Source organism: Mya arenaria, chromosome 9 (assembly GCF_026914265.1).
Source record: "Mya arenaria isolate MELC-2E11 chromosome 9, ASM2691426v1".
NCBI classification, from domain to species: Eukaryota; Metazoa; Mollusca; class Bivalvia; order Myida; family Myidae; genus Mya; species Mya arenaria.
In genome coordinates this window covers 69,615,583-69,626,356 of record NC_069130.1, presented here as the reverse complement: position 1 = coordinate 69,626,356, position 10,774 = coordinate 69,615,583, and the positions used below count along the sequence as shown (strand labels likewise).

At 34.5% G+C, this 10,774-nt stretch overlaps 1 protein-coding gene across 1 annotated transcript; it reads left to right on the top strand.

Annotated features, from left to right (window-relative positions):
* The first annotated feature begins 798 nt into the window (after positions 1-798).
* LOC128245456 (uncharacterized) lies at positions 799-6,546 on the top strand. Its single transcript, XM_052963620.1, has 8 exons — positions 799-2,110; positions 2,357-2,434; positions 2,693-2,767; positions 2,862-3,017; positions 3,374-3,586; positions 4,442-4,705; positions 4,974-5,019; positions 5,137-6,546. The coding sequence occupies exons 1-8, from the start codon at positions 1,507-1,509 to the stop codon at positions 5,960-5,962; spliced, it is 2,262 nt and encodes a 753-aa protein (XP_052819580.1). The 5' UTR covers positions 799-1,506; the 3' UTR covers positions 5,963-6,546.
* The last annotated feature ends 4,228 nt before the right edge of the window (positions 6,547-10,774 follow it).

Below are 10,774 nucleotides of genomic sequence, written 5' to 3'. Positions count from 1 at the left end.
CTTAAAATTTCTCGAAAATGCTAAAAAGTTTGATCTTAATATCAATTTATATCATTGTAAATCAAGGGTACAGATGGTCGTTCGTGTATTATTATCGTTCCTGGTACGTTATCACAGTTTAACTAGATGTATTCATTATCACCTCTCAATTTATTTTCGTTGATTACATTCCATGGTTCATTGATATTTTGATATAGTTTATTTTGTCTGATATTTAATTGTCGCCCAGTTGAATCTGGTGCACTAATGCCTATATATTACTTTGGGGTTGAGATTGTGTGCAGTTATTACGAACCGGTGTAACGTTTACAGAACGGCTACTGAACACAGCAGGGCATAAGCCTCAACAATGCATAAATATATATTTGGTTATTTAACCATAGTTTAGTGTCTATAAAATAGTTTTTGTTGAATCGTGAGTCTCGTTGAGTTACTGTTCCCCCCCCCCCCCCCCAACACCGTTTAATATCATACGGGCAAAATTTATGTTTAAAATCATTCTTTATAAATATCACAACATTAGTATCCATGCAAGCCTGATGCAGTTGTAATAATTGCGATCTCCTATCACATCATTATAAAAAAAGTTTTGCATGGCATTGCTGCAAATCACATATAACAGGTTTTTTTTTTCTTTTGTAATAAATGTTCAATACTTATAAATTGTTGCAGTATATGGTGTATATTGTAAAGCATCAACAACACACTCAATGTTTCACAACAGGAAAGCCATTGACATGCAACACTTCAAGTACCAGTGAATTCAGACTGGAACTGTGAATTGCAATGAATCTTATGTGTATGTTTTCATTTTAACTTAATATTGTTTCCTTTTGTGAAAATATTTGTTTACAACTTGAGAAAGTAAACTTTGGAGACTAAATATCTCTTTGGGAATTAAGCTTTCAACTTATACGCATAATTATTTTTATTTGCAAGTGTCATTGTAATTCTCAAAATTTGAGTCAATACCGCAGATAAAAGTCCATTTTAACAGTCAATGACGCAGAGAAGAATCCATATAAACCTGTTATTTAAGTAACTATTGATCAGTGCTTCTTTAATGTCGTTAGAACTGCTATCATTGGAAAAAATATCAATTCACGCACAAATTCTGGGTGATATTGATTTAAATCCGTATGACGGTATTCATATTGATATTGTGTTCAGGTTACAAGCGTATTCAATCAGGATTTATACGAAACATAATTAATTTCTCTCCTGGAACTGAACGTAAGCATCTAAAGCCGTTTTGTTTAAAACTATCGTTTGACATGTGAGTGTACTTAATGTTTACAACTATTCGTCGTCTTAAAGCACTTTTAAAGTACTTCCTTTACATTGACATAAAATAAACAAGTATGAAATTACGAATTATAAAGTGTTATCACTCGCTTCCTTGTGTAAACAGCAATGTCATTGAAAAGTCGAGTAGCTCGTGTTAGCAATGATTCATATCAGGAAATGACACAATAACAGCCGAAACTGTACCAATGTCCTTTGATTATGGCTTCGTCGGGAGAAACAAAACAGAATATTATGGCTTACCTTTATATTCAACTGTCTTCAAAGGTTTTGCTAGAAGTGCTTGAAAAATACATTGAAAAAACCAAACCTGCCAATTATGAAAGTGAGTGGACAATAGATGAGTTTTTGTTTGAAAATAAAAGCAAAATTCTATCAACATTAGTGGGAAGAAAGAATGAAAAACGTCTTTTTCCCGGATTTTCCGTAAGGACTGACTCGACTCAATGGGAGCAATATCTGATAATGTTTATTCTTCTTGATGTTTGTGAAAATGAATATATTCCACATGACATCATTGAGGCGATCAGAGCTCTTAAAGAACTTAGACAGAGATTCTACTATAAACTTGATGAGGAAATAGACGATGCGAAGTTTGACTCCCAGATTGATGAAATGAGAAACCTTTTAATGCAAATCTGTGAATCTATTCATAATGAAACGATGAAAGCACACGTCTTGGACCAACTTGACCGTTGTCGGACAAGATCACTGAACATTGAGGATACAGATTTCCTCCCTTTACTGATTAGTAATCATGAGGCAGAGAAAGGGTTGCGAGAAAAAATGGAAACGTTAACCGCAGGTGTGTATGAAATACTTGTATGAACAACGTAAACTTGAGTGTACACTTGTTTTAATTTCAAAACGCATTCATTCATACATGTATACGTATACAGAATTTAATCCTTATAATCATATCTATTATAACCATTAAAATAATTTTACGAAGTGAAATAGCAATCACAGGCAAGGTTATTTTAAATAATCATTTAATGTGAAAACAAAACACTTAAAAAAAAGAACTTTTATATATTTGACCCCATTACAGAAAATTACGAAATACACGAGAATATAGCACGAGTAGTGAGTGTGATGGAGCAGCACTTCTTTACAGATATAGAACAAGGTAAGGATTGTTTGGAAAGGTTGATATTAATTTAACTGTAAAGATGGATTAATAAACGAATAATCAAATCATCGCCATTTTATTGAATGTCTAACATTTAATCGTGTTTGAAAGTAAATAATATTCAGTTCCATGTATACATGTAAGGACAGTTCTGTCACACATTTTTGTCTCTAGCCAGATGATTGCCCATAATATTTTTGCCTCATTTGTCGTCTCTGGATGTTTTCTATACTACTTTCTATACTACTCCTTTAGCGCAACAACAAGGATACGATCTGCAGGACAAGGCCTTACCACCACGGAGCGATAAATATCCGTTTAGTCCACCAAGTGAGTATAATTCAATATAGAGATATACATTCTAAAAATACAAATCTAAAATATGAATATCTTTGCAATTATATCAAAACTTTATTGCTTTCAGATATCTCTTTTGAACTCAATTTTGAACACGGTAAATTACCTCAAAGTGTGATAGATGATATAGTGGCAAGTATAAACCAGATTAGTCTAACAGAAGAAAGCCCTGATCCTCTTGTTTTTGGGAATGCAATCCAACAGTCGTTTGTATCGTTTGGAGGTAAGCATTGAACTTGAAGTGTTCCAGTTTATTTTTGTGTAGCATGTTAAGCATGGTAGAAATATATTTGAATTGATTTGTCTGCTATCGTTATCGTCGCCCATGTCGGCGTCGGCGTTCACTGTCGTTTCGGATCATTAACTTTTAAATGCCTTTTCAGAGTAACATGCTATCAAATTGGTCATACCTAGTATATTATTTGACGTTCGGGACAATATATTGACGGTCAAGGTCATGGTGAATTACATTAGAAAACATGGCACTTCCAACAGGCCTTACACCCGACTCGCGGATTCTAGTTTAATGTTTAAAAGTGGATATTGTTTATTATCGAGTTACTCTTGTTTTCACTTAAGCCATTGCAGCTAGACAGGGATGCGTGCGTTTGCAATTAAAGCCAAACTCGCTCAAGTGTCTTTTTGAAGCGATTGAAGAATGCATTTCGGGAAAATTATCAGAGAAATTGAAACCTCTTGAAGGAATTCTCAGGCAAAAATATGGAATGGAAAGTCTTACTCTCAGCTTGGTTTTGTTCAAAGACGACTACACGCGGTGCATGAACAGACTTGGTAAGAAAAACTTTCCTTCTTTTTGTAGAAAGCGGTATGGTATTTTGGAAGTCCAAAAACGTAATATATACAGATACAACTGGACCATTTCTATGTGTTGACCTATATAACTGTGTCGTCACTGCCTCATACCCGTTTTGGGATGATTTCCTGATACCGTCTGCCTAAAGGGAATGCTCAAGAGTTCAATACACCAGTGCTAAATGAATCTGTAATCAAAGTGAAAGTAGACACTTTAAAATAATGATCTTTTTAGAAATTTGGTTTGTTAATCTTTAAGCATATGACTTTAACATTAAACAGACTTAAACAAAAAGCTCATAAATTATAAGAAAAGCATGTCAAAAAGAGAAAACCATTAACTCCAATATTAGAATGTATTAAGACACATTATAATCACAATTCGATCATAACAAGGCCATACGATAAAATATATAATCTTTTCATGCTAGAACTTTCGCATTACATTTCGCGGAAATCATTGCAGGATGTCTTAATTTGTGTTTTCAAAAACGTTTTAACTACAAAAACAGCAACGGGGAGTAAACATATATTATTCTCAATTCCTCATATTTTGCTGTTTTTAACAAATTTAAAATACATTGTAACTCAAGTGTAGGCTGTACTATCGTTTGATAAAAGTATCAAGTTTGAATACGTGCTGCAATGCGAGTCAGAAATTTTACTAAAAACGTTAAATTGCTTAAATGTAACTTGCCAAAAGTATGTTCCGACCGTACAAAATGTTGGGTGTAATTTTGTTAAATAAATCCCAAAAGTATTGGACAAAAATAACTATTCTCAGTTTCAATTTAAGATAATCTTACCGGTTATTTATTTGTAATATTTTTATAGTTAACCAGATATGCTACAGAGCCGAAATGTTTGGTAGCACAAACGACTCCAAACAGTTGCAACCACATGTGTCTGCAAAGTGCTCTAAGGAAAAGGGAGTTACAGTAACAGCAATATGCAGAAATACGAGAGAAGCATTTAACATATCCGCTGTCATTAACAATGGAAAGATGCAAAATGTTTTTAAACCGCTCGAAAATGCGGTTCAGTCTATTCATGGAAATGAAAACGTCCAATTGACATGTCGGGTCACATCATGCAAAGGTATCTTCCAAAGTTTACATATCGCACAACACATTTTAAAACCTTCTCTATTATCTCATGTTTAAATATAAATCTTGTCTAAACATTTTGTTTGGTGTAAGGCGATATACATCGCTGTCAGTGTTTGTAAATGTAATGGGATAATAATCCTTGTAAAAAATTTTATGTAGGGCGATAAACTTCCCTGTACGTATTTGATAACATTATTGTGTTTGCTATTTTTCACTTTTCAATGATCTCATAACAAATGCGTTATTTGTTCCCCCAGACTATCCTAGAAGACCGGTCAATGTCAGGAAGAGAATCACTGCCAGGTAATCGTTTTGCCGTTGCGTTTCATTTAAATACTCTGAATTATTCGTTACCTTCAATATACCTTTTGCAGAACATACGTTACGGAAGTTTGAGAAATACCTTATCCTTTGTTTCAGGTTACGGACCGGTGAATCGTCGGAGAACATAAAACAATTAAAGCAGATAATCGTTACAGCTAAATCTGATACCGAAAAGCCATCGATAACTGGGTTTGATGTTGTAAGTGGGAACATTGTAGCTGCTGACCTAGCAAATAGATGTATAAAGTTGTTTGATGTCGTCTCGGGTACATTGATTGGTGAGCCCATCGATACCGTTGACAAACCCTGGGAAGTGACTGCAATAAGTGAGTCATCCGCTGCGGTATCTGTTCCCAACGAAGGAAAAATAATAATCGTGAAATTGAGCAGTAGCGGGTTGTCATATGACAGGGACCTCCTTGGCCTAATGCAGTGTCGTGGTTTGGCGTTTCATGACAACACACTATACGTATCGTTTGGAAGCCCGAACAGTAGAATCGAACTCATGTCTACATACGGTCAGATCAGAAGGACGATATCAAACACCCCTGCTGGTGTTTTGTTTGATCAACCATGGTACATATCTGTTGACCGGAGTGGAAGAATATTGGTGTCGGAAGTAATGAAACCAAAGCTTATCATTATTGAACACAACTGTATGAGTGCGCGGGAAATTGATTTGCACAAAATCATGTCTTGCCCAAGGGCAACTTATATGCAAATAATCAAGGGAAGCATCTATCTTTGCGGATATCACCCAGACGTTCTTTGCAAAATCGACATAGACACGGCTGAAACGAGCATTTTATTATCGTCAGATGTTACCGAACCCGATTGTGTCTACATTGATGACAAACAAAACCAGCTGTATCTAAGCAGATGTCAGTGCGAATTAATAAATGTTTATCAGTTGGGAAACTAGACTTAGGACGTTTGTGATTTATTTGAAACCCACCTGTTCCTGTTGTATACTAAAATGAGATCAAGTATAAACGTTACCTATTCACTTTCCCCTATTGCATGACGTGATATACATCTGGAAATTTGGTTTAAACGCTGACTTTTAATAAAGGGTACGCAGATATTTCGAACGACAACAGCGAATGTTCGATAATTGCTAAACCTGAAGTACGTGTACAACAATAGACAGGACGGACTCTATAAAACAGAAAATTTGTTTTGAACAGCGTCAATAAATGAAATTTGTTGTTTAATTGTGATTTATAAGCATGTATTATGAATATCCACTTATACCCCCTCGTTTACTTTCCTAATGGACCCTAAAGGGGCCATCCTGTTTAGAGATGGATTCTGATTATCAGCGAGCATTGCAAGACAAGTTTGTTAATCTCAAAATTTTGTTACGTTTGATTGTGTTATTACAATGACGGTTGAGCATATAATTGTATCTGTCTATATGATTTGTTGTGGGCTGTGGTTATTTTACATTACCGTCCTAAGATAGTTCGAAAGTATGATTGATGATGAATAAAAGTGGACGTGTTAGTTGAAGTTGTTTATAACGGTTTATTTAATTATAAAAACGCGGTTATAGTGACCAAAACCGCTGTTAGTATTTATAGTTTAATTATGATCAATCAGAAATTATTAATCAGTGCTTTATTTGTTTACAAGCACTCGATAACGCCAGAACTGCTGTCATCTATAAAGATATTCCTACAAACATGTGTCTTGGCTGATATCATTATGACGTTGTTCAAAAGGACATTGAATTCAAATATTAAGCGGCATGCATACTTTCAAAAACCAAACCGATTCTGAAAGAGAGTAGACAATTGACGAATGGAGTGCAAAGACGTGTGTATCGAAGTCATGTTGCATCATTCAGAAAATTTGTTTCAAACTGTTGTAGATGATTAGATGTCATAGCATATGTATTAATAGCTTCATTAACACTGATACAAACATAGGCGACACCCATCATGGAAACGTTGATTGGCATGGATATTTGTGCACCAGTGATTTGTTTATCATTTTACTATGTCTAGCAATAGCTACGGTCATTGACTGTGTGACAATGAACTAAACAATTTGGGGACGCTTGTAGCTCGGTCAGTATGTGATGGTATGCACCTGTGATTTGCTGTAAATTTCAGTCAATCTTGAAATAGTTGTACCAATTTTTTTTATAGAATATTGACCGAAACATTTTGTATTTTATGTACCTACACCCTGTTAGGGCCAATATTGAATACCAGTTAATTTTACTTTTAACCCTGTCTAACAATAGCTACGGAACTTAACGTGACAAACATGGCCTGCAAAATATTTCGTGTGGCATATACCTCTAAATGTAATGAAAATGATCTGATGAAACTTGATAGGAATGTTGGGTAAATCACTGACATTTCGAGTACTTTTTTTTCTTCCATTCTAGTTATAAAAATATGTCTCGGTGCAATATCGTGTTCCCTTTCAGTTCCTGTCATAACAAATATCTTCTATCAATATTCTTGAAATTAGATGACATTCTACATTGAAATCTAATATCATCTGATATATTTCTGAACATTTTACCAGCGGCATTCAATTACGAAATACAGCAAAAACAAAAATAAGAATGTTTCTACCTGTTTCTTTCGTTCTCAAAAACTAAGCGTTCTGTTGCCACTTTATAAATCTGCGTGTTATTCTTATTTGCTCTTTCGATATGATAAACGAAACGTCTCAGCAGTAAAGGTTAAAAAAATAAACAAAGTATGAAGTTATTATATATCCTTATTTCGAAATTGAAACAACCAAGCATGTACGGCATTCGCCAAATATCGAAGTTTGAACAAACACTGGAATAAAAGATTGAAAACGCAAGCATCGGAGGTAACGGAATTTAACTGGTAACTCAATACGCTATGTGACATTTAAAAAAAAAATGAATATAAAAAGAAATCACTTATTATTCACTCTTATAGGACCATTTTACCTAGCCGCCGAAAGGGAAACGTTCGCATTTGTGGGTTCGTATTAAGTTCAAACTTATATAATTATATATTTTACAACGATTGTGAAACAATTTATAACAACATTATATCAATCATTCTTGTTGGTCAGATGTATCGCGAGAGTGTGGTCTTGTGGTGTGGGAGAAACCGAAGTACCCGTAAGAAACACACCTGTCCGGCTTGGTGACCACAAACCAAATTCACACGCGCCAAGACCCTGAATTCGGATTTGCAATTCTTGTTTACCCACAATTCCTGACTTTGAACGGAGACCATGTATAAGGCCCATCAAACATCAAACATTAAACGGAAGACACGCAAAGCAACACAGATAAGATTTATCTTGCGAGCACCAACGACGAGCTAATTTCCCAAATTAAAAAATCTCCACACTGTACATCTAAAACAATGTTAAATCACTTTCCATTTTCACATTCAGTCCTGTGCCGACGATGTCGGCTGGACGATTTAAACTTGTCGACTGTAGACACACCATGATTTTGAAGCACTCAAAAACAAGTATACACCCGCAGTACAAATCTTGTTTCGCATTCTCTCCTACCCTAGAGCAATAAATGCATTAGAAATAGTTATCGATTTCTTGCATTAAAATGTGTTATATTTCGGTTTTAACCCACGGAATATTTTAGACGGAGATTTTAATTTTACCCTTATATTAAAACGACCTCCAATTTGTGTTTGCAAATCCTAGATTTCGCAAACTCAAGTACCCTTTAAATACGCTGTAATCGAATACTGACCTATAATTTAGTTAGAAGGCTTCATTAAGGTGTGATTTTGGTGTTTTTTGTTTGCGAAATGTTTTTGGAAGTTTGTCTAATTGACCCGCCAACTTCGGGCCCCAGCGGGGTTTTCGCAGAAAAACACGGGGTTTTTCACACTCCCGCAGGATTTTTCTCCCGTTTTTCAAGAGCTGGGGAAAAATCCCGCGGGGTTTCAATAATACACGATTCAAATTATTTTAGCTCAAAACAACATCTTATATCAAAAGAAACATTATGCTTCGACACCGGAAGTGAAATAACGCGAAACAAAAAAAAACCGCTTTTTAGTACGGGGTTTTTCTCCTGCGGGATAAAATTCCTACATTTTAGCAAAAAAAGAAATCAATTCAAGCTTTATGTTTTTGAGATTTTATACATTACTTTAATGTAAATACTAATTTGAATGACTATTCTAGAGTCATTTCTTTCATTTGAGAAATCTATTAATTTAATGCATATTTTACGGGAGAAAAACCCAGCAAAAATCAGGAATGCTATTTAACGAAAAAAAAAAACACCGACAAAAGCCATTTCAATTTCCTGCGGTTGGATGTTGTTAAGGAAGTGAAGTTGTTTTACATATTTATATTGAGTCAATAATATTAAGTTAACATGTGTTTTTAATAAAAAAAAATCAGATTTTAATAATTAGTTGTTTGTAACCGTCGGCATCGTCGATATACAGCCGTTATAGCCATCAGTGATCTTCAAGTTTATTTATTGTCTACATGATCACTTTCATTTAAGACTTTAAAATTTCATTTAAGAACTACCAAGTGATATATAATTTCGTTTAAATAATGGATAACTAACCCCAAACCCCACTCCCCTTCACTGCCACTTAACATTTTAAAGCTGCACTCTCACAGTTTTGCCGTTTTAACAGATTTTTTATTTTTTGTCTTCGAATTACCCATTATTGGTATCTTGAAACCAGTGGTTAAAGACTGCTGTCAAAATATATGATAGCAGATTTTTAAATTTCAGTCAGAAAACTTATCTTTTATCTCTATAAACCGTTTCTTACGGTTCAAGAAAAATGCATGAAACATAAAATTTTAACTTATAAAGAAAAAATCTGTGACTATTTTTTTGTTAGCAGTCTTGAATGCACTTTCAGGTTCCATGACAAAAATTAAAGAAGTTGTCAAAACGTTCAATGTGTGAGAGTGCAGCTTTAATAATTATCTATAATTATTTTATTGTCTAGGAAAAATACCATTAATGACTACAATTTTTTTTTTGCTTAACAAAAATCTTTCCCCCATAGACACACACACAAGTGACACAACCCATTTAATACTAATGTAATACTTTTGTAATCTATACCCTGTGTCCACAATGTTTTATACTGAATGTTAAAGGGTTGGTAAAACAGTATGGATAAGGGACTGTTCAATATGGGGATTAAACCCATGATAGACAATGCACTAGCATTGTCGCCTACTCAGCCCCGGTGGCTGACCCCGGTGGCTGACCCCGGTGGCTGATTCCCACCCAGACATACATTAAAGGGACTTGGACACCAGATGATCCAAAAACAAGATATTCAATATTACCTCAAAACAAGCCTAGCCGAATCAATACCAATTATTATGAGACTGATATTACATCATTTAATGTGTTTAAAAGATTTCATCACTGTCTCTCTCTCTGAGACAAGTAATCTTTAAACAATAGCACATAATGATTTTCCCGTTTATTAGTATTATCATATCTACTTTAAGCATGTAAAGGTCACATAAACATATATACAGATAAATACATGATTGCTATTTCTAAATTTACTTCGATTTACATGGTAGACAAAGTGAGTTAATTTCGACTTATATGATTACATAAGTAAGATTCAGTGCACTGTACACTGTTGAAACATAACAGTTTGATGATTTCACTTTTTCTTGCAATGTAGAATCTTGAGTCCGGTCCCTCTATTATCAGATTCTGTGAAATAATTGCATTCAAACAATTGGAAGAGCTGCATGGTGT

Bases quoted from the DNA above. Each gene is read 5' to 3' on its own strand.
- LOC128245456 (XM_052963620.1), top strand. From the start codon at position 1,507: ATGGCTTCGTCGGGAGAAACAAAACAGAATATTATGGCTTACCTTTAT. The intron at 2,768-2,861 runs GTGAGTATAATT...TATTGCTTTCAG, and splicing joins ATATCCGTTTAGTCCACCAA to ATATCTCTTTTGAACTCAAT. The intron at 4,706-4,973 runs GTATCTTCCAAA...TTGTTCCCCCAG, and splicing joins TCGGGTCACATCATGCAAAG to ACTATCCTAGAAGACCGGTC.